Here is a 23311-nt window from a genome sequence, read left to right on the forward strand (position 1 = left end):
AGTACATATCAAACTATGACAAAGCATATCATGGCATATAGGCCTTATTCGCATGATTTTCCGTTTTCATTATCAATGAGAAAATCTGCTATATCAAGATGGGGTTCATCGTTTAGGCCATGGTAAGAAGGTCCAGCTTCATCAGAGATGAGGTTGGTCTCAACATTCCTTTCTTTTGCCTGTTGAGATGCTTGATACAGATCGGCCAAATGGGAATCCCTCGCGGACTAAAGCGTCTTAAAATCTCACCGAAACTTATACTTGAATTTATGCGGTTCTCAAACCCATAATTTCACAAGTATTCCAACCAACACTTGCCCTTGTTACTAGATCATCTCGATCTAGCAACTATCACAACCTCAACCCGCATGCATTTAAACAAGAAAATATAACAGAACTTCAAGAAAATGCATCTACATGCAACATGCAAAACCGCGCACTAGATGGATGTTTTCAACTCTCCATCTAAGCCGATGCAAATATGTGCCTGAACTCACAGTAAACCGTTGACGAATGATCTTCTTTGGTGAAGGTCTTCTCGCGGCTACTCAGGTCTCCCTCTTGGTTAGATTCGATTTTCCTTATCGAACTAACGTTGATGGTCTTGGTCGATAGTCTTAATATTGCGTCTCACTCTTACTCGCAACACCTCTTCTTCTTTCTCTCTTTCCCTCTCGCAAAACTCTCTTCTTCTTTCTTCTCTCTTGCTTACTTTCTCTCTCAATTCTCTCAACTTATCCCTTCTTTGTTTTTGCGAAAATGAGAGGAGAGCTAAGCTATTTATAGAGAGTTTTGTGCGGTGGAGGCAACCAATAGGATTCACATGCACTCTCTTCATTAGAGTGACACCAACACTTGGAAACAAAATGAGAAGCCACCATGATTCCCACTTAAGCTTCCTCATTTTTTTAATCTCCACTAATTCTCCACTAAGCTTCCAAGATTAAAATATTGAATCCACTAACTCCACTAAACTTCCATGATTAAAATAATCATTTCACTTAACTTCCTTAAGTGATACTTGGGGAAAACTTTTTCCATTCTCGGTTGACCATCGCCGGTCATCGGCAGCTCTCTCGGCAACTATCGGTATCCATCGGCAACGTTCTTCGAGTACTCGATGCTTTTCTCGAGTACTCGGTAGCTCCCTCGAGTACTCGACACGCTCTCGGGTACTCGGTACTCTCCCTCGAGTACTCGACACTTTCTCGGGTACTCGGTACTCTCCCTCGAGTACTCGATACTCTCGGCATTTCTCGGCACTGTCGGACGATGCGTCTCGGACAGTACGGGCGGTACGTCACGGACGTCTCGGACAACTCTTGGTCCGTTAACTTTTTCTCGGACTTCCCTTCATCAAACTTCCAGCTCTTCTCTCTGCCTTTCTTTTTCCGGTCCTTTGGACTCGAAAACACGTCAAAATTTTACCCTTGGGTGAGGGTCACTACATTCTCCCCCCCCCTTAATAGAATTTGTCCCGAATTCCATAGGGTTCTGATGGTCCTGCCTCATCTTCTTCCGCAAACAACTGAGGATACTTGGCACGCATCCTATCCTCATCTTCCCATGTGGTGACCTTACGGTTCTGTTTTCCCCAGAACACTTGGATTTGAGGAATACTTCTATTCTTCAACTTCCGAATCCTTCTTTGCCCTATTCCAAACGGTCCTTCGGGGTATGTGAGATTTGGCTCCAACTCCTCGATAGGTTCTGGCACAATCATTCTAGGATCTGGCACATGCTTCCGTAGTTGTGAAACGTGGAAGACTTTATGCAATCGCATAACCTCGGGCATTGATAACCGATAGGTTACCTCGCCAACTCTTTTCTCAATCCGGTATGGTCCAATAAACCTTACCGCAAGCTTTCCTACTTTGCCAAAACGATCCTTTCCTTTTTGTGGTGCAACCTTCAAATACACCATGTCTCCAACTTCGAATTCCACTTCTTGCCTCTTACGGTCTGCGTACTTCTTTTGGCGATCTTGAGCCTTCTTCATGCTCTCTCGAATAAACTTGATCTTTTCTGTCGTCTCATCAATTAACTTGTGATTGAAACTTGTCCGCTCTCCCACTTCTGTCCAACATAAAGGCGTTCTACACAGCCTTCCGTACATGGCTTCAAATGGCGACATGCCGGTGCTCGAGTGATAACTGTTGTTATACGCAAACTCCACCAATGGCAAATTCTTCTCCCAATCTGACGACCACTCCAACGCACACAATCGAATCATGTCCTCTATGGTTCGAATGGTTCTCTCCGTCTGCCCGTCAGTCTCTGGGTGAAACGAGGTGCTAATATGAACATCTGTTCCCAACGCCCTATGTAAATCTTGCCAGAATATTGACGCAAACTTTGGATCGCGATCCGAAACAATATTCGCTGGCACTCCATGGAGCTTCAAAATCTCGTCTATGTACTTCTCTGCCAGAACTGGCGCTTGATCCGTGCTCCTCACTGGAACCAAACGGGCTACTTTGGTTAAACGATCAACCACTACGCACACTGCGTCATTGATCCTCCCTTTTCTTATAGGTAGGCCGGTAATAAAATCCATAGAGATAGAGTCCCATTTCCACGTCGGTATGGGCAAGTTGCGAAGCAATCCTGCTGGCACTTGATGCTCTACCTTGATTCGTTGACATGAATCACATTGGCTTACCCATTTTGCTACTGCTCTCTTCAGTCCAGGCCAATGATAGTACCTACGCACATCTTTATACATCTTGGTGCTCCCTGGATGTATACTCAATGCTGAGCTATGGGCGGCTCCTAATATCTCTTCTCGCAATCCGTTCCGGTCAGGTACGGTTATTCTCCCATTGAGAAGTAAAGTGTCATCATCCGCCAGATGATATCCACTAGCATTTGGTCCTTCTAACCCTTTCAACTCTTCGATGATCTTCTTCAGATTCTCGTCTTTAGGTTGTTCTTCACGAATTCGTTGTAGTAGGCTCGCTTGAGTTACGGCTTATAAACCCAACGGCTCACTGGATTCTCCCTCCAAGGCTAAAAGCCTTACCTTCTTCAATTCCTCAGTTAAGGACTCCACGTCCTTCTCAACATCCACTTGTGCTTTTCTTCGGCTTAGCGCATCCGCTACTACGTTTGCTTTGCCTGGGTGATACTGGATTCTTAAGTCGTAATCGGCTACGAACTTCATCCATCTCCTCTGACGCAAATTAAGATCCGGTTGCGTAAACAAGTACTTAAGACTTTGGTGGTCCGTAAATACTTGAACAGCTTCTCCATACAAATACGATCTCCAAATCCTCAATGCAAACACCACAGCGACCATCTCCAGGTCGTGTGTGGGGTAGTTCTCCTCATGCTTCCTTAGCTGTCTAGAGGCGTAGGCAATCACCCTATCCCCTTGCATCAAAACACATCCAACTCCAACTCTTGATGCGTCTGTAAACACAGAATATGGTTGGTCTGGTTCGGGCAGAGCTAACACCGGTGCGGTTGTCAGCGCTCCCTTCAACTTTCTGAAAGCCTCCTCTACTTCCTCACTCCATATGAAAGGTACAAAATAAAAAACTAGAATCATTATCAACACATGGGCATATATACATCATAGATTGCACTCAAGTATGTAAAACACTTACATCCTTGTATACACGAGAGAGAGTAGGATGAGACTTAAATGCATCAAGGCCCTCACTTCCACCAAATCCCTCACTTCGACCAAAACTATTTTTATACTCATAAAGACGAACGGATATCTATGATATAAGAACAAAATCGAGTGAACCACCGTACAAAAAGATTATACTGGATTGAAAACAATTAGCAGAAATACTGAGACACAGTTTAGTTTAGAATACCTGCCCTAGAGTTGTCTCATAAGCCTCAAAAAATTGAACCCGTGCCAGAGCATCAAGATCAAAATGATCCCACCTAACCAATATGTCCCTTATCGGGCAAATGAAGCGAGAGTGGAAATGGAAATTGAAATCGCGGGAACGAGAACACTAATATCAAAAATGCAGATGTTAATAGTTTGGTAGACTTTAAAACAAAACAATGAAAGTCAAATTTATATATACCACAGCGCAGTAAGAATGGTGACCGTGAACATGAGAACTCAAATGCTTGAGGAACACGAAGAGGCTGAAAGACGAAATTCTTACATCCACATACAGGACACGATGACATATCCATCTGTAGAAAGAGAGATGAAACAAAAACTTATTTCTCACTAATATCAAGAATGATGATCATGACTTGTATAGACTAATAACAGCATTCGTTGGCAACACAAACTCTCATTAAACTTCTTCAGCTACACAGATTGAACAAAATCACAAGCATAAAGGGAGACCGAATTGAATTTTTAGAAACACAGTAGATTACACCATCGTTAACAGGAATTGGTCAAATGATGCAAGTGTTGGGTTTATTATATACATCAAAATCAAAGCATACTCACCATTTGGTTAAACTCGTAAAACATCTGTTTGTGTAGCATAACTACAAAACCATAGAGGAGAGAAAGAAAATGAAAACTTACGTTTGTAATCTCAAAAAGCTCCAAATCAATATCTTTAGGGCGGATAAGAAGACCAAGCTCACAGATGAAAGACAATGGTGTGTAGAATGCCTGCAGCAACAAATTACACCTTCTCAGATTTAAAGTTTCACAAAGTAAATCACACTAAAGAACTAAATTAAAAAAAAAAAAAAAAAAAAAGACAAATCAGACAATAAGAATTGCTTGCATCTTCAAACTTTTACTCAAGCTTAGAAAGAAACCACAGATTTATGCATAGTGTTGTCCAAAACTCTCAATTCGACCCAATTTCTACAGGTTTTTAAATCAGTGAGAAAAACCTAATCTCGGATCCAAATCGACGTAAAACCTTACGAGATCGAACAACCACCAAACAAATCCAGATAATAGAAACATGGACTCGATGACTACAAGGATTGGACTGATTTTTTAACCAAAAACAAACAAACAAACAAAAAAAAAAAAAGAGGACGAAATATTTACAAACCTTGACCTGACAAACTTCTCCGAACCAAACTCGAATACAAGAGAGATTTCTCTTCGATTTCTTCTTCTGATTGATTCTCCTCTCAAATCAAACACACGATCTGTCTTCTTCGTTTCAATGTCGGAGATAACGAGACAGAAAGAGAAGGAAAAGAAACCAAAAAAATTAACATGTTAAAAGCAATAATAACGGGATTATAGATTTTTTTTTGGAATAGAGTTTTTGCCTTTGCCACGTGTCAAACTAAAAATGAGTTTCAAAAAATCTTATGTGGATGGGCTGAGAAGTCTCAAAATCTGATGTGGATGGATTAACGTTAAGCTGAAAGAGAAACCAAACTGAATGAATAAAAGAGAGTTTAAACATGAAACATAATAAGAGTATCATAGACTAAAGACGCAAGCAGCTGCCATTCCATAAACAGTTGCCACTCCATAAACAGAACTTAATAAGAGCTTGTTTATCGGTGGGTTCATACCCGGATCTTAGTGTTTTGTTGCTAAAAAAATAAATCAGAACAAAATAAAAAAGGTAAGGGAGCCTCTTATATAGTATACTCAAACTTGGGTTAAGAGACGCTACGTGTCACGGTTCTGTTGGACGAAGAAAATAATAGAAGAAAAAAAAAATTTATGCCCGATCGACGAGTTTTGACGAAGAAACTTTTTTTCTCTCTGTCTCTCTCTCTTTCTCTTGCGGTAGAAGATGGAATTGAAGAATATGGAATCAGAGAAGGTTGGGGTCGGAGGTGATGCGTATCGGAGGAGATCGAATCGATGGAGGTGATGCGTTGCGGAGGAGATTTCGCGATTAGGTAAACAAATTAGGGTTGTTTGATTTTTGATCCCAATTTAGAGTTCTTTGATTTCTGATCCTCTCTCAAGGTATCCCTTTCTCATTCTCCCTCTCTATCTCTTTCATTTGATCCCAGCTATCTTTGTTGTTGCTTCGTAGATTCCTGATTGGTGAATGACGATTTTGCTGATGTGAGAGCAATAATGGCGAATGCGGGTTCTTCATTGATGGAATAGCAACTGCGACAGGTATGTTTGGAATTATTGATATTTGTAAGCTCTTTTGGCTCAAATTGCATAAGCACCAACACCAGATGTGTATCAAAGTAGTATAATAGAACTAACCAGCTAGTAGATTTGATGTGGCAAAGAAACCAGAGTGAGGTACTCAAAGTGACGATATAATATTCAATGTTACTCAACTGATGTGCATCTATGCCATGATGTTTAAAGAAAGTCTTTTAACTTGACCTTCGTTTAGGAGAGGTTTTACTTTGTTTGCTTTATGCTGATTTTTTTCACGTCACTGGTAATCAAACAGGAAAGAGTCGGGCAAGAGATGCACTGAGAGAGCCACTTTGACAAAGCTAGATGGTGCTGCTTTGAGTCTCAAGGAGGTTTGTGTTCTTCTTCTTTGATCAATTATTTCAGAGAAAGTTACTTTTTCTCCAAAAGATGCAGAACGAAGAGGGTCAAGTCACTTTTTTATTATTATTGTAAGGAAACTTAATCAATTGATTGTTCTTGTTTGTTTTTGGATTAATAATGCAGCTTGGCTACTAACAGGTTGATCACATCAAAGGATCATGCTTCTGTGCAGCTCAACATTGGTCATCTCGATGCTGATGGGGTGTATACTGGTCAATTCACTACATTTGCTCTTTGCGGTTTTGTCCGTGCTCAGGTTTGTCAAGACAGCTTCTTTATCATAAATCTTGAGACTTGTCTGACTTTAATCTAGTATAGCAATGGAATTGGTTCTGGATCATTGTGTTAACTAGAATTGGTCATGTAATGCTTGTGTTAGTACATGAAATTGTTTAACACTTTCTTGAAACGATATAGGGTGATGATATAGGGTGATGCCGACAGTGGAGTCGACAGGCTATGGCAGAAGAAGAAGGTTGAAGCCAAACAACAGTAAGACCAACAAGCTTTGTTTTCTAGTTTCTAGATTTCTTTTTGAAATCTAGATGTGAACCTTTGTCTTCATCACAATCTTCATCACAATCTATTTCTCTTCATCAAAATCTTCTCTTTTCACCTATGTAACATATCCATCAAAAGTTAAATCATGATTCATGATGACTCTTATTTAGTATTCTCAACTACTATATCTCAAGTTTGAGTTTCATATTTACTATCTCTGGTTTAACAAGTTTGAGTTTCATATTTACTATCAAATTTCAAAAAACAATTTTTCAAAAATAAGAGACCCAAAATTAGAACTTACCATTGGATAAAATTTTAACTAAGAAATCATAGGTTCTTATTTACAAAACAATACACAATTAATTCTTAAAAAATTCAAACAGTATATAAGAGACTCCAATTATGATACTACCGATAAACTTGCTCTAACGGGTTAAAGATGTCGTCTGGCCCCACTCCATAAATAGTGTCAAGATGTCGTCTGGCCCCACATTGTAATGTGCAAGTGACCTGTTGTCCTTTAACAACCCAACTTTTCCACTTAACTTCTGTTTGCTTGGTGGAATTCGGGTCTCCCCAGCTATTTTCTTCTTCAAAGTTGCCACGGTTTGCGATAGCGACTCCACTACGATGTCTTTGACATGTAAGTTTTCAACAAAAACCGTAACTGTAGAAAAACCCTGCAAACGTACGTATGTTACTGCTACTCAGATACAAGTCAATTAAGAGGAAAAAAAAAAAAAAGGAAATGCAAGAGTCGGAAGAAAACAATCACCGGATGTCGTGCAAGAAATTGGTCTTCTGGAACAAGGACTGACTCTGGTAGAGGTAGTGGTGGAAGAGGAGTCATTCCGGCTATACGTGAGGCATGTTGCGCCGCATTGATTGAAAGGGGCGGATTCACAATGTCAGGTTCCTCCATTGAAGGGGGTGGAAGCTGAACGTAAGGCTGAAGAAGAGCAAGCTGAGATCGCAGTGACGGACGGCATACGAGGCGGCAGTCTTTTTAGATGAAAATTATTACATTCTTCGTCAGCCAGGGGAGAAAAACCACCCAGATAAGTATACATACCCAATTCCTCGAGACGAGGAAGAAGACGGAAAAAACCCTCAATAACAACGGGCATAGCAGGCAGGTCGTCGTCGTCTACGGATGGCTTTACTATACACGCATGCCAAACAACCTGCCGATCGAAATAATTAAACAAGCGATGACTTGGCTTCAAAAAGTCAAACAGAGGGTTCTTCGTCCTCGTATCCTCCTCCATTCTCTTGTTCAAACCCAAGTAAAAACCGATACCATACCGAATTACAAACTGCGCAGTGAGGTGAATAATATCAATCTCCTTCTGAGTGACCCCTTCAGGGAGTCTATACTCAGGGAGTGGAAACGTGACCACAGGGAGTCTATACTTGGGAGGTGCGCCTGGAGGGGGACCCCTGACTAGAGTGGGAGGAGTAGGAGGACCCTTAAGAAGATCGGGTGGTCCACACTCAGTCTCAGACTCAGCTTGAGTATCCTGAGCTCCTCCATCCTCCTGAGCACGGTATTCTCCATCCTCCGGATCTAGAGGAATCTCCATGATTGAACCATCTGCCGCCGGATCTTGTTTTGAATCATTCTGCGACATTTTATATTTTTTCTACAATTCAGAACCAAAAAACACACTAAAATCAGATTCTAAGAAAAACATGAATGATCAAATCTTAAGAACAAAAAACAAACCCCAACAAAGGCGCAAGTACGTACTGAGAGATAAGAAAAAAGAAAAGAAAAATATTTTCAAGGAACAGCCCTTACCTCAGCAACTCGACAAGGAACAGCCCCGCCGCGAGAAAACAGCCTTAACTTGACGCACACGATTTCAAAACCTAAAGCTTAGAGCACACGATTCCAAAACCTAAAGCTTAGAGAAACCCTCCTTTTATATTTACGAACGAAACTCGTGTTCTTCTTCCGGTTTCCAGTGGGCCATTTACTAATTGGGCTTATATTTTCGATCCATAAAAAATTGATAAACCACCGACTGAACTTGATAGAAAAAATAAAGCAAACTTTTTTTTTTTGTTTTGACATCCTCAAACCGCAAACGAGATGTATATGATTCAAATAATGGCCACTTCTAATTAATCTTGGACACAATTAAAGCTGGCTGCTGGTACTGGTGATCATCAGTCTCGTTAATGAAACTTCATGCATGCATGGGTATACTCTACTTTTGGAAACGCTTCTCTCGCCATATAATATTTCCCACATACAAGAACCCTCACCTATCAACGCATTTGCTAATAAACTATCGCCATTCTGAAAGCCTTGTGTGATTCAAAATGATTTGAAACTATTTCTAATACAATTTTTCAATTTTATTACTTTTCAGAGTACATTTTCATCCTTTAGATAACTGTATCTAAGGCCACCAATTCAGATACATTTAGATTTCGCATATACACTCGAAGGTCTATCTAGTCTAGCTAGTAGTGTCAGTCTATAGGGTTAGTTTTTTCGTCATATGTTTAGACTTATTTCTATTCATGTGGGGGATTGTTGGAACTGCAGTTTTCTGTAAAATTTGCAGGTTTTGGGACAATGATTTTCCGGCAAATTTCCGGCCAAATTCCGGCCAAATGGCTGATCGGACTTTTTCTGGTCGATAGTGCAATGGAAAGCTGGTAACGAGTACTACAAGATGGTATACTCATACGTCCAAAACAGAGTTGATTTGAATGAGAAATAAGAGTGTGAAGTTAGCTACTTGGGATGGTTTGGGAAATATCCCACATCGAAAATATGGTTTCACACTCTTCTAGTTTCAAAAGTGTGTAGAAGGAAGAAGGAAGTTCCCACACGCGCGCCGGACCGAACCAAACCGGGCCGGGCGCGGGCGCTAGCGCGTGGGCTCGTGGGAATTCTCGCCTCGCCGATCATTTTTTGGTCCGCTGTAGGCCCATTTAATTTTTTGGAAAGACTTGGCTTAAACTCCAAGTAAACTTGCGCAGTACTCCGAGAATATTCAGAGAATATTTTCTGAATATTCACGCGAGACCACCTCCTTCCATTATATATAGAGATGCAGCCTCTCATTATTTCTCACACTCGAAAAACACAAACCCTCCTTCTAATAAGTCCAGCCGCAGAGCTCTCTCTCTCCCTCTCCCTTGCTTTAGTCAGAGTAAGTTCTTATAGTTAGTAGTCTCGAGAGTATAACGTAGATCTGTTCGCTTGAGTTCTATTACTAGTGTGCTACTGTAATAGTTCGTGATCGGTTGTATCCTGGGATTCATAAATTGTGATTGTCCGAAAGCACTTACGGCCGATTTATTGAATTAAGGAAAGAGATATCATATCTCGCCTCCGTGATTTATTTACTACTTTATATTATGCTGTTGTGCTGTTGTAATTTGTTCTTGATTTCGTTATTTAAATATAATTCGCATATTTTCTCAATTCGATTTTTGCGCTCCCTACAGCTATGTCCGGCTTTGCTTCCGGCATGTGTTGGTCACCTTGATGATGCTATGTTCGGCTTTGATTCCGGTATGAGTTGGCCCCCTCGGCGACGTTAAGACCGGATTTCGTCTAGGGTTTCACCATCCTATTTCTCGGTGATTCATCTAGCTTTTGCATCCAGCTTATTCCGGTCAAGGGAAAATTTCTTATGGCTATGAATTCTGGGACGCTCAATTCGAAGAAATAGAGTTTCTAAGGGCTGTGCTTTGTCGGAGGAATATCAAGCTTCGACTTCAACTTCTAGTCGAAAGAAATCTCAAGATCTAGAAATCAATCAAGGCTTGGAAGTTCAAAAAAGTGCAAGAAGATCTGAAATTCATAAAAAATCCGATTTTATGATCTCGTAGAGAATATTCAAGCAAAAAAGAACTGAATCGTGTATCCTCAATAGGAATCAGAGAAGATTGAGGTTCTGATTTGAGAATCATTTAGTTCTTCATATGTTTATCATAACATTCCATATGTTTCTCTCTTTTTCCGGCAAATGATTCGTACGGCGTAGACAAGACGGTGATGACGAGCTGCACATGTGTCGGTGAAGTTCGTGAGGCAAGCTTCCACGTTCGAGAGATGTGTCATTAAGCATTTTAGTTTTCTTAGCCTAAGGGTTTTTTTTGTTGGACTTGATTTTCATTTTAGGTCCAGTTAAAAATTATGGCCCATGTTTGTTTTGGTTTACACATAACCAAGCTTTGTATGGTTTTTTTGGCTTTAATAATAATAGNAAAAAAAAAAAAAAAAAAAAAAAAAAAAAACAGTGAACATTTTAGCTAAACATAAATATAATTACTAATGATTTGGTCTGGTTTTTGTTTCCGAGTGGATTCAGATTTTAGTTAAAATACGTATATTTCTGGGTTTGTTTGGATTCGGTTTCAGATTTTTGGGTATAAAAGCAATTAATCCTTTTGAATCATACCATTGGTTTATTTGTATTTTAACATACATATAATTTAAGTTTTAATTTGCTAAGAAGCCTAAGATTGGCAAAAAACTCCTGGTACACTTTTGAATTATTCCAGTGAATTTTTATTAGGAAAATTTTAGTACTTTATAATTTATAAAAACATAAAAAGTGGAGATGCGGGGGATCGAACCCCGTGCCTCTCGCATGCAAAGCGAGCGCTCTACCATTTGAGCTACATCCCCATCTTTGCTTCATAACAGTTCACTTTTACTAAATTTCGAAAAACACAAACTAGTATGAGCTTTACCTCTTCTTATCTCCTCCAACCCAGCCGCTTAAGAGTGGTCGGAGCTAGATCTCCGGTGGACCGTCGCCGGAGATCGCTTGAGAGGGTGAATAAAGAACTCTCGAGAGGCAATTACGAAACTGCTCTCTCTCTCGTCAAACAACTCAAGGGCAAACATGGCTGCCTCACAGCTTTCGGCTCTGCTAAACTGGTCTCTCTCTCTCTCATCTCTATCTCTCATGCTTTATTTTCACAAAAGCATGCCTAATCCCATTTTTTTTTTTGTGTGCTTTAGCTTCCAAAGAAATTAGATATGAGTAGCAAAACACATCTCCGGTCGTTGATTGATTCGGTCTCAAGAAGCATTGAATCTGTTTATGTTGAAGATTCAGTGAGAATATCTAAAGAGGAAGAAACAAAAACTTCACCTGAAGAAGATTGGTTCGCTGTTGTTCAGGTGAACAACATCTTTTTGAGTTTCTTTGTCACAAATTAAAAGTATGTGATTGCAAATTTATCTAAGTAGCTCTCATAGCTTCGAACTTAATATTGCCTTAATTTCTAACTTAACATTGTTGTCAAGTGATGATTGGAGAAAATTATCAAAAACGTTGTTTGTTTTGGTGATGAGATGATACAACTTTCTTGTTTTGCAGCATGAATCTGGTCATTTTCTGGTTGGTTACTTGCTTGGAGTTCTTCCAAGACACTATCAAGTGCCAACATTGGAAGCTGTTAGGCAGAATATGTCCAGTGTGACCGGGAGAGTAGAATTTGTGGGCTTCGAGTTCCTCAAACAAGTAAGTGGTTTGTTTGTTTTTCATATTTCAAATTTGTGAGCTTGTCTATGTTCCAAACCACTACAAGTTATGTTATTACCGCAGGTCGGTGCTGCAAACCAGCTAATGAAAGATGATATGGACGGCCGAATGAATCTATCGGTATCTGTATGTTATATACTTGTATATATAATATCTCTGTTGTGTATCTTCTTAACTTGACACTCTTTTGTTCTTCTACAATGTAGGATACTCAAGGCAATATCTCATCCAAGGTAACATTTCCTCAACCGCAACTGTAATGAGTGATTTTCTTTGTTATAGCTCAAAGTGTTTCTGTAATTGATTGGTGGGATCTGTTGAATGTAGACACTAAACAACTTTTCATGTGTGATACTTGGAGGAATGGTAGCCGAACATTTACTATTCGGATACTCAGAAGGTTTCTACTCAGATGTTGTCAAGGTTCACACAAACTCAAGTCAATTCTAGTGTGAGACGACTAACCATCTAGTTCTAATGTGCATTTGTGAATTGGTGTTGTTGCAGTTAAACGATGTTCTAAGATGGTTAGGATTTACAGAAACAGAAAAGGAGTCTCATATCAAATGGGCTGTTTCAAACACTGTCTACATATTACATTCTTACAGAGAAGCAAGAGTTGCACTTGCAGAAGCCATGGCTAAAGCCAGACCTATTGGTTCTTGTATCGAAGCAATTGAATCTGCTTCCACATTTTGATCTTCTTAATGAAGTAAAATAAGTATCATTCAAACCATAATCATTACTCAATTTGCAAACACATTTTTAAAAGTAATATGAAATCTCAAAACTGTTGGGAGAAGAGAGAGACCAGTCTATGTTACAAGATTAAAAACTCAAACTCAAAGAGAGAGTAAACATCATCAGATTAAAGAATCAAAACTCCTGAGAAGCAGATCCGATATCTCCTTTGTTCTTTCCAACCTTTGATGGGAGAAGTGTCTGATGAATGTTAGGCAAAACACCTCCATTAGCAATCGTAACACTTCCAAGAAGCTTGCTAAGCTCTTCATCGTTCCTTACAGCGAGCTGAATGTGACGTGGTACAATACGTGTCTTCTTGTTATCCCTTGCTGCGTTTCCAGCTAGCTCTAATACCTATATGATCATATCAAACCATCATATTAAAAATCAGACTAGAGAGACCCTAATAATCCATTTAATCATCAGTATCAGCTAAATCATGAACAATACGCAAAGATCAAGAAATCAGAAGGTTAGCAAACTTCTATTGATATAGATCAAACGAGTAATTCTCTTAAGTAATTTACAAAATACGAAACTCGATTTCGCAATTCAAATCAATATTCAAAAACAGTAATCACATCATTAAATATTCTCATCATTGACTATATATACTAAACACGATTTTGCAATTGAAAAATCAAGGCAACTAAGAAATCGAAATCGAGAGAAATGAGAAGATTGTTCGTTACCTCGGCGGCGAGGTACTCGAGAACGGCGGAGAGATAAACAGGAGCACCAGCACCGACACGTTCGGCGTATTTACCGGCTTTAAGGAATCTAGCGATCCTACCAACGGGAAACTGAAGTCCGGCCTTGGAAGATCGAGAAACGGACTTTGTAGCTTTTGGTTTGCCTCTGCCACCTTTGGTTGTTCCACTGCCGCCGCCGGAACTCATTTTTTCAAAAAAAAAAAATCGGAAAATTAATTTGAAGAGGCGATTGATTGGAAAAAAAAAAATGAAAAGGCTGGGTAATTTGTGAGTGGAGTTGATTTTAGGGTTTCTTATATATAGTGTTGAGAGAATGGATTGTCATTGGTTAGTGAAAAGTCACGCGGATTGCCAGCGTAGCACCATTGCTTTGGTTCTCGCGGGTTTTTTCTTTTTATTTTTTGGTTTGGTTACGCGTCTTTCCAAAATAGTGGGTGCAAATGGAACGAACGGTTACGATTACAGAAAATACCAAATTTTCAGTTTAGTACCAAATTAAAATTTGGTACTAAACATTTTTGTGGTATATTAAAACCATGATTTTGAAGAATTCTATGAGATTTAGAAAATTTGGAATTTTGATAGATTTTAGAGAAAGTTGATATGATTTATGGTAAAAAAATTTCAAATTCCACCTAAAACCTTGAGATTTGGATTTCTGTATTTTTAACTAAACAAATCCTCTCAAATCCTCTAGAATCCCTAAAACTTATTAAAATCCAAATCCACAAACTGTTTTGAATAACAGTGGATTTTAAAGTAGATTTTTAAATCATCAGTTCAATAACAATAGATTTCATGAGACTTTTTAAAATTCATGATTGAATAACATAGGATTTATAAATTTTACACAAATCACTTAAAATGTTAAATTGAATACACTCCCTTTATCTAAATTATCCAAATTGAACCGAGGATATCCAAAAATTTACACTGAAATGTATATATTTTTTTCAACGAAAGTTAACTTTTATTATTCAAGAATTAATATTGTCAATATACAATTGATCTTTTAACCAGAAAATAATATATATATGTAAATATATCCTACTATATTAATTGAGAAGTACAAATATAAAACTAACCTTAAAATGTGTAAAAAATTACATTCAATTGCCATTAGAAAAAAATAATTAAGTTTAATTAACTAATTTAAATAAATATAATTAATTAAAAATAAAAAACACTTACGGATCAAATATTAAAAAATCTAAAAAATAATTTTCTCTCTCTAATAAATTATGGACGAAATTACTAATTATTTTTTTGAAAAAAATATATAAACCAATCAGAATTTTAAAAACTAAGAATTTATATCTAAGTATACAATACAATTATTTTTAATAACTAAATTCGAAGATTTTGTTAAGTTTTCAAATTATGATTCTCCTATCATCTTTATTTTATTTTATTTACAAATTGTTTGGAATTTTCATATAATACTTATAATTTAAAATGCATATTTTTCTGCATATGTTGTGATTTGATTTTTTTAAAACGAAGATATATTATTCATTGTATGAAATGTGTGTTTTAATTTCCACATTGGCAGGTTGGTAAAACTAAATTTATATAAATAATAAATTAATAATTTTTATTTACTCACAATTATAATATTAAAATTACTATTTTATATTTCACATAATAATGATGCAAATATAACAACAAACAATATAAAACTGTAATAATACATCAAAAATAAAATACTATAATATTCTAAAATAATTAGTATTCAAATAGACTAATAAATTTACATAACAATTTTAAATAAATATTATCTCAAACAAAATAATTAAAAAAAAATAATAATTTTAATTATTATATTATAATTTTTTTTTAAAATGTTGACCCGTGCTTTAAGCACGGGATATATCCTAGTACATATTATTTAACAAGTATTGGGAGTTGATCCCTTGCTATGTAGTCGCTGGATGGAATAATTAATATGTTACATTTGGCCTTTTAAAAGTATTATAAGAATGTCATCGCATATATTTGTAAATAAATAAAAAAATCGATGAATATATTTTTAGATTTAATAACAATTAGAATTTGTATATTTTTCAATATGAACGATTCAACTAATTTTCTGTTTTGTGTGAACATAGATGATACATGGCATCCAATATCCTAACCAACAAGAAATTTCAAATTAGATTTTTTCAAAAGTTCATAAACTAAACGAAGGATATGTATAAATATCATTTTAACATTAGGCTTCTACTGGTAATCATTAGAGGAACAAAAAGAAAATGAATAAAATAACAATGAGGAACAGAATAAACAATTTTTGAGGAATGAAAAGAAAATATGTAGAGAAACAACAAAATAATAATTGGTAATAATAACAGTATTTTAAAAGTATATTAAATATTAAATAAATCAATCAATAAAAATACTAATACTACTTTTAATGTATATAAAATAACTTTTACATTTGATTTTAAAATAAAATTTGTGAATTAAGTTTTAGAGACATCATATTACTAGTAATAGTTAATATTAACCTACCATAAAATTTAATTTAAAATATTCTTTAGTTTTTATTTACGATATACACATCTTTAAATTTATTTTACTATTCATACAGTTTCCAAATAAAGTTTTCAAATTAATTTAACATGGAATTTTGTATCAAATATATTTTTTCTGCCAATATACTGTGAAAATATGAATATTATTGTATTATAAAATTAAATTATTATTAATAAACATAATTTTTATTTATTTTAAAATAAAAAATGAATTTTAATATTTATTATTTTTTTGTTCCATTTGTTCCTCATCAATTTTGGGGAGGAACATTTTTGTTCTAGTGTTCCTCATTTTATGAAGAATGTAGAGGAATGATGAGGAAATAATATTCATTATAAATGGTAAAAATTTTGAGAAATGAAGAGGAATATCATATTCCTCCTCATTCTTTTCCTAAATTTTCAATTGAAAAAGAAAAATCGATGTCAAATTGGATGAATTTAGAAAAGTAAAAATATTACCATATGTTCTTCTTATTCAAAATTTATGATGGATGCTTAACAACACTAACCTGAGTTATTCATCAACCAATATTTCCGAATTAGGGAATAAACCATTGAAAAAATCAAAATCAATGGAAATCCTCCTCATAAAAGTTTAAAAGTATTCAAAGCATAAAAATCTACTTTGTTAAAAAAATAAAAACAAATTGATTCTAAGAAGAAAATGCGTTAATAATTAGGAAAAATACAAATCATGATTATGAATTTCACAATTTGTATAGAAAACGAAATTCCAATTTAAAGAAAAGAGGTAATTTCAGTTTCATAAAAGTCTTATGTGATTTGAAACTCAATTATCTCCCACTATCCACAAAATAATACTAAGAAGAACCCTTAACTCCACTCAGTTAACCAAATGCATAAGGCATGTTTTTCGCTCTTGAAACTAGGATTTTTCCTAAGTACTTATGAATGAATGATTGGTGCAATCAAACAAACATACATAAGTATGAATGATCATAATGGATGCAAGGTGTTTCAATACACTTATGTAGTTGTAGCATAAAAGATGTCAAACCATAAAGAGTGTGATATGTAAGCAATCAAGATGTGAACATGCATTCAAGTTAAGCCAAGTATCAAAGATGGATTTGTCACTAACAACCTACTGATCAGAAATGAAATGCAATGAACTAGACAACTTAAGCAATACTAATGCAAGATTAAACTATTGAATGATGACAATGACTAAACAAATGTAGAGACTACACTAAGCAGAGCAAGTACTAAGCAAACCATTTTTGCAAATGCAAGAAAATCAAACTAGAATGAAACAGTGCATAAACAAAACAAACAGGATGATGCTCGATCAGACACTCGACCGAACTCAGTAGAGTGTGGTCGAGTGTTGCTAAACGATGCAGAGAAGCTATTCTAAACAATTTGAACAACCCAGAGAAGCAATAAAACAACACATGAAGCAAATATAAGTGATTAAATAGACAAACAATATGCAAAACAGGTCCTAGAGATGGGATTTGTGGGTTGGTATCAAGCTACAATTACCTAGACTATTCAACAAAAATCAATCAACAAGAGCTAGCCCTAGAAAATGATCTCAAATACTTGCTAATCCACTCTCATGACAATAACAATCAGGTTTAAACACTCCTAGACCTAGTTCTCACTAGCTAAGACATGAATAAACATGCATAAGATCCAGATTCTTTGTCAAAAACCACCCTAGACAACTAATCTCTTAGGCTAGACATATTAATCTCCAATATTAGTTTATTCTAGCATCCTAAACATCTTTTGAATGATAAGAAACTTGAGATCTATCTTTAACTTCTCAGAACAAAGATAGCATATAGATCTCCTAATCTGGAAGGGAATTATAAACAAACAAGCTTGAACAGTCTAGATAATCATATATCTCTTAACCAACATATCCCATCTCTAAGATCCTAGTTCACTAGTCAGATCTACACATGGTGATGAAGAACACAAACCTAGAAAATGATGAAATAGATATAAATAAATAGATGATGATGAGATCTACAACTTAATACAAAGAAGCAAGATCAAATATTAAACAAATCAAAAGTTATGAGAATTACAAAGTGCTAAAAATACTAAAAGATGCAAAAGGAATAAGAACTCTAAAAATGGTAAAAACTAGGTTTTTAATGCTCTTTGGGTCTGACTCTCTCTCTCTCTCTCACGGCCAGAGGTACAATGTCCTTTTATAGGAGGAAGGGGAAGCCCTACTTAGCTAGAGGAAAAAATACAAAGTTGGCTGGGTAAGTGCTCGACCATGTGATCGGTTGAGTGCATCCTAAAGCTCTGATGCCCCTTGGTCGAGTCCCTCTCCTTGCTCGGTCGTGTGCCTGGTCGAGTGGGGTGGTCGAGTGACTTTGAAAGCTTGCTTTGTCCATCTTATTGGCCTTGATCAGCTTCACTGGATATCCTCTCTTCTCTTGCAGCTTACTTCCACCTTCTGAAGGACCTAATTAATCACCTGTTTATACAAACAAATATGCAAATGCATTGCAAATTCTATCCTAATGCACAAACAGAAGCTAAACTGCATTAAAATGCTAAAAAATAATTAAGGTGGTAACCAGTTCCATTTTAAACTTCCAAAGTTTTGATCTAACTCTTACTATAAAGTGATGATTTTGCTACATAAAATCTTTAAGTGGTTTTTATTCGTGGGTTCACAAAAATTAGCAGGCAAATTGATTTGATGGTTTATTGTGAAAATAGTTGCCACCTTAAAAGTTTTTTGTGAGATTTTGGTTCTGATTGGGAGAGACTTTTAAGGCTTTAAAATTAATTTAAAGTCTTAAAAGCCAAAATTTTACCAATCATGCTTTTATTGCTTTATTATGTTTAAAAGCCTTAAAAGTCTAACTGCCCATCTTTTTAGTTTATACATACAAGTTTTTAAAGTCACATATATGAGACTTATTTGGCTGTAAAAAATAAAAAAAAAATAATAATAAAACTGTAGTTATTTTTCTCTTTCTTATTATTCATGATGATTAAAACATTCATTTTCAATCTATGTATAATTTATCACAAATATATTATAATTCATTAAAAATAGATTTTTTATTTCTGTTATTTTGAGATCCATTTTTCATAATTATTTTTGCATCAACAACCATTATAACACATAATCAATTATGTCATATCTTTATATTTTTTAATTTGTTGAAAATATTTATCTATTCATTTTTTATGAGTTTTTTAGGCCTTGAATGGCACTTGATTTTGCAGTGGTTTTTGGCTTTAGATTCTACAAAATCCACTTTTGAAGCCATTCACGATTATGAAAAAATAGATTTCCTAAAATTTAGGAAAACCAGTTTTTGGAGGATTTTTGAATTTCCTTCATAAAATCTAAAAACCACATTTTGTGGGTTTCCACCGTGACTTTTTTTTCTTTTTTCTTTTTTCTAATATAAATATTTATTTTAATTTACTTATTAAATTCCAAAACAAACGAAACCTTATTTTTGTGCAAGGAACAAACTAAAACCTATTCTAGGGGTATTTACTAAAGACTTGCATATTTGTTATTATTAAACTAAATTTTCTTATATAATTTTTTTACTATAAAAGAGCTACGTTTTGTCTTCTACACACACAAATTTCATTCCCATCCTATGAGTGCAAACATCTCTGCAAATCAAGCTTGAATTTTGCGGTAAATTTTAGTCTAACACCATTATCTATTTATATCAACACTATTTATTTAGAAAATTTTATTTTGTTGTTATGATGTTTACATTAAAATTTATTGTAGGTATGGGTTATCGAGGACAATCATCAAATGCCAGAGAGGTACTTATTTAGTTGATATGTTTATTTTCTAGTGATGTCTATCCTACCGTAGTACAAAATTACCATGACTAATTATGTGTATGTAAACAATTAATATGATATAAAGCCGAAGATTCAATGGACCGATAGTATGGTTCATCATTTACTTGAAATATATGAGATTGAGATGGAGCTTATTAATTGGCGTATTGGCCCTCTAAAGGAAGAGAGTAAATCGAGAATTAGAAAAGGATTTCAAGAAGCCACAGGTCACGATCTTGAATGGCTTTCACTAAAAAACAAAATTTACAGTTTCAAAAAACTTTATGATGTTTATTGTCGTCTGATCGAAAAAACTGGAGTTGGACTTGATCCCACCACTCTAGCTATTGACATGAACGACTCATGGTGGAATGAACGTATTAAGGTAATATTTACGTATCCTATCACATGATATTGTTAGTTAAGAACATATATGGTAAACTGATACATTAAACTTTTTTTTTATATAGGAAACACCAATTGCTTCAAAGCTCCGAGCAAATCCTCTTATCGACCTTGATATATTGGATCGGCTTTTCAGTACCAAACACATCAATTCAGATCATATAGCTAGTAATATAGCTGAAGAAGATTCTGATTCAGATGAAGAATTATAGCAAAATGATACTCCGATGCAGTATATGGAAGGGATTCAGGATGAAATTTCTGCATCATTATAGAGTTTTCGATGATGATGATAGTAATTTTGCAATAATGTGTTTTCTATTTGCAATAAAAGTATTTTTTTTTTTCTGCATCATTGTATTTTTTTTTATCTTTAAATAAAAATTTATAATCTTTATTTTACTATTTTTAAAATAATTATTATACATAAAAACCAAAAACTAATTAAGTTACCATTCAAGATTTTGCAAAACTAAAATCTACAGCAAAAATCAAAAACTTAAAAAATCAAAATCCAAAATCCAAAATCCAAAAACCAAAATCTAAAAACCAGTAAAAAACCAGCAACCATTCATAGCCTTAGTTTTTCAAATTTTTTTTTTTAAAATAAAATTCATTATGTTGCCACATAAATTTATTCTTAGCATAATTTATATTTATGAAAAACATACAATAAAAATAACAGTCATTAAAATTTTAACAGATAAAGTTTCTACAACAAAAGTCTCTACAACAAAATCTTTACAGTCAAAGCATCAGTGTGATATTACAACACTGCAGTGTGGAAAAAAAAACACAATGCCTTCGAGTAGTAAAAAGTAAAAACCAAACGAAATAAATCTTTATTTATTTTTTTTTTTTTTTTTGCATAGCTTTTTTCCTTTTTTCTTTCTTTTCGATGAATGAATAGAGAGAGTTACACGTGAAAAAAAAAAAAAAATACAAAGAAACAGTCCATGGAAATCGAGAGACTGTTGATAATGAACAATTCATTTACAAGCATTTACAGAAACAGATGATAAAAGGGAATTGGTTTTAAATTGTTTTTTTCTTTTAGGGTATTAAGATCATCAGTGAGTAAGTTGCAGCAAACGGGATTAGTACGAGAACCCTTCTCCATTTGAGCTTTGAAAGCCCATAATTTCACGAGACTCAACCTGCAATTCATCCAAAAAATGTTGACTATATAGCGATAATACTATTTGCGGATTCACTTCATTCCAAAGTTACGGGACATGGGTTGGATTCTTCTTACCTTCTTCGGAGAAAGCGAAAACACCACCAAGGAGGTCGTCATCATCATCATCATCGTCATTGAGTTTTCCATCAGATGGAGAATCCTTATTTCCTGCCTCTGTAGCAGTTTCACTGGAGACTACCTCCTTGAAAAACTGCTCGAAATTAGGGGAGTCATCTATGGGGCCTCCTTCACCCTCGTCTGCTGCACTCATGCTCATATCAGAACGGTTAGAACTTACATTTGAAGCTCCACTTGTCCCGCTGCTGTTTTCAATTCTTGTTTCAGCGGGTAGGGAGGCGTTCTTTGGAAGGAGATGAGCGCCGTCTACATAATCACCGTCTTTAACAGCAGAAGAGATGGACACTACAGGTTGTTTAAATGTTACAATTCCGCTATGAGGATTTTGGTTTGGAGTTGGTGCAAAATGGGCACTTCCTCTCCTTTCCTCATTCTCGGGGTAAGCTATACCTGCTAACACTTCAATTTTAAGATTTGACAAATGCTATAACGCTCTCGCTAAGCAAGTAAATTTTGCTTTACCTTTGAATGGATGAATTTCTTTAACTTGTCCAGGATCAGAAGAAGAAGAAGAATCTGAATCTCTTTCCCCAGAAAATCCCCTGCAAGCATAAGAAGGAACCACTTCCCAATTGCATCATCGACAGACGCAATGTGTAAGACGTATGCAGTTAGTGAGGTAACTAACCTGTTGCGCATACTGGAATACACACTCTGAAAATTATCATATACTGGCAGCAGATCCTTACGCCTAATATCAACCTCATTTGCAGACACTTTCTCAATTTCTCTCTCCCCGCCACCTTGATCCATATTCAGGTTCTTGCCATTAGTGTCTGGTGAAAACATCGGATAGAACGATATCTGGAATTTATAAAATTCAAGGGCGTGTCAGACATTGTACATTCTATATAGGAAGAACACATGACCATATCGTGTTTCATCATGGATAGTAAGGAAACAGAAAAGTAGATGGTGGCACCTCTGAATTTTGCCAGATTGGTTTTCTTCCAGAATTTATCAGCACCTCTGCATTGGCAAGATAAACGTGGTGTTTCTCCAGAGGCTTTGTGAGATCTTCGCTATCAGAAGTATCAACAGTTAGCTCTGCAATTTTTCGTCCACCATAAGTAAGCCCGCATATGTTCTCCTCTCTCTCTGGCCAATCTGCTCTACGACAGACGTCCCAACACTGAACTGGTTCAACTTTCACTCTCAGTTCCTCTTCAGAGGTCAGCACAGAAGTTGCTCCACTTCGCGTATTGCTCTCAGCCTGGTCTCCTCCAAGAGATGGAACGAGTTTGTATTGAACTACGTGACCTGATGGTGTGTAAACCAGTAGATAGTCCAAGGCATTAGCTGAAGACTGCAAT

The 23311-nt window shown here is 35.8% G+C and overlaps 5 protein-coding genes and 1 non-coding gene across 9 annotated transcripts in view; 3 read left to right on the forward strand and 3 right to left on the reverse strand.

Moving 5' to 3' along the window:
- LOC104789622 (40S ribosomal protein S21-1-like) lies at window positions 5706-7150 on the forward strand. The gene is made up of 3 exons (XM_010515293.2): window positions 5706-5782; window positions 6566-6698; window positions 6873-7150. The coding sequence occupies exons 1-3, from the start codon at window positions 5706-5708 to the stop codon at window positions 6936-6938; spliced, it is 276 nt and encodes a 91-aa protein (XP_010513595.1). The 3' UTR covers window positions 6939-7150.
- On the reverse strand, window positions 11531-11603 carry TRNAA-UGC. The gene has a single exon. It is a non-coding gene; the product is annotated as a tRNA-Ala (tRNA).
- LOC104787674 lies at window positions 11629-13270 on the forward strand. Of its 2 annotated transcripts, none has more exons than XM_010513278.1 (7): window positions 11629-11858; window positions 11943-12104; window positions 12304-12447; window positions 12532-12594; window positions 12675-12701; window positions 12796-12891; window positions 12976-13270. In XM_010513278.1, the coding sequence occupies exons 1-7, from the start codon at window positions 11658-11660 to the stop codon at window positions 13165-13167; spliced, it is 885 nt and encodes a 294-aa protein (XP_010511580.1). In that variant the 5' UTR covers window positions 11629-11657; the 3' UTR covers window positions 13168-13270. The 2 variants fall into 2 exon arrangements, with proteins under 2 accessions (XP_010511580.1, XP_010511581.1); XM_010513279.2 differs by having other exon boundaries at window positions 12532-12588.
- On the reverse strand, window positions 13241-14170 carry LOC104787672 (probable histone H2AXb). Its single transcript, XM_010513277.2, has 2 exons — window positions 13905-14170; window positions 13241-13566 (listed from the first exon to the last, which is right to left on the reverse strand). The coding sequence occupies exons 1-2, from the start codon at window positions 14109-14111 to the stop codon at window positions 13345-13347; spliced, it is 429 nt and encodes a 142-aa protein (XP_010511579.1). The 5' UTR covers window positions 14112-14170; the 3' UTR covers window positions 13241-13344.
- On the forward strand, window positions 20389-20926 carry LOC104787671. Its single transcript, XM_019246036.1, has 2 exons — window positions 20389-20660; window positions 20746-20926. Exons 1-2 carry the CDS (start codon window positions 20421-20423, stop codon window positions 20890-20892), a joined length of 387 nt encoding a protein of 128 aa, XP_019101581.1. The 5' UTR covers window positions 20389-20420; the 3' UTR covers window positions 20893-20926.
- Window positions 21522-23311, reverse strand: part of LOC104787669 (autophagy-related protein 18h) — a 6028-nt gene continuing 4238 nt past the window's right edge. The window contains exons 6-10 of one of the 3 annotated variants that reach the window (XM_010513272.2): window positions 22921-23274; window positions 22627-22802; window positions 22461-22540; window positions 21936-22388; window positions 21525-21837 (exon numbers count right to left, since the gene is read on the reverse strand). In XM_010513272.2, the coding sequence (XP_010511574.1) occupies window positions 21833-21837; window positions 21936-22388; window positions 22461-22540; window positions 22627-22802; window positions 22921-23274 (1068 nt within the window). In that variant the 3' untranslated portion in view covers window positions 21525-21832. Of the gene's footprint in view, window positions 21838-21935; window positions 22389-22460; window positions 22541-22626; window positions 22803-22920; window positions 23275-23311 lie in introns of all 3 variants that reach the window. The other 2 variants (XM_010513273.2, XM_010513274.2) reach the window with 2 other exon arrangements.

The sequence above is a fragment of the Camelina sativa genome, chromosome 5 (assembly GCF_000633955.1).
Source record: "Camelina sativa cultivar DH55 chromosome 5, Cs, whole genome shotgun sequence".
NCBI lineage: Eukaryota > Viridiplantae > Streptophyta > Magnoliopsida > Brassicales > Brassicaceae > Camelina > Camelina sativa.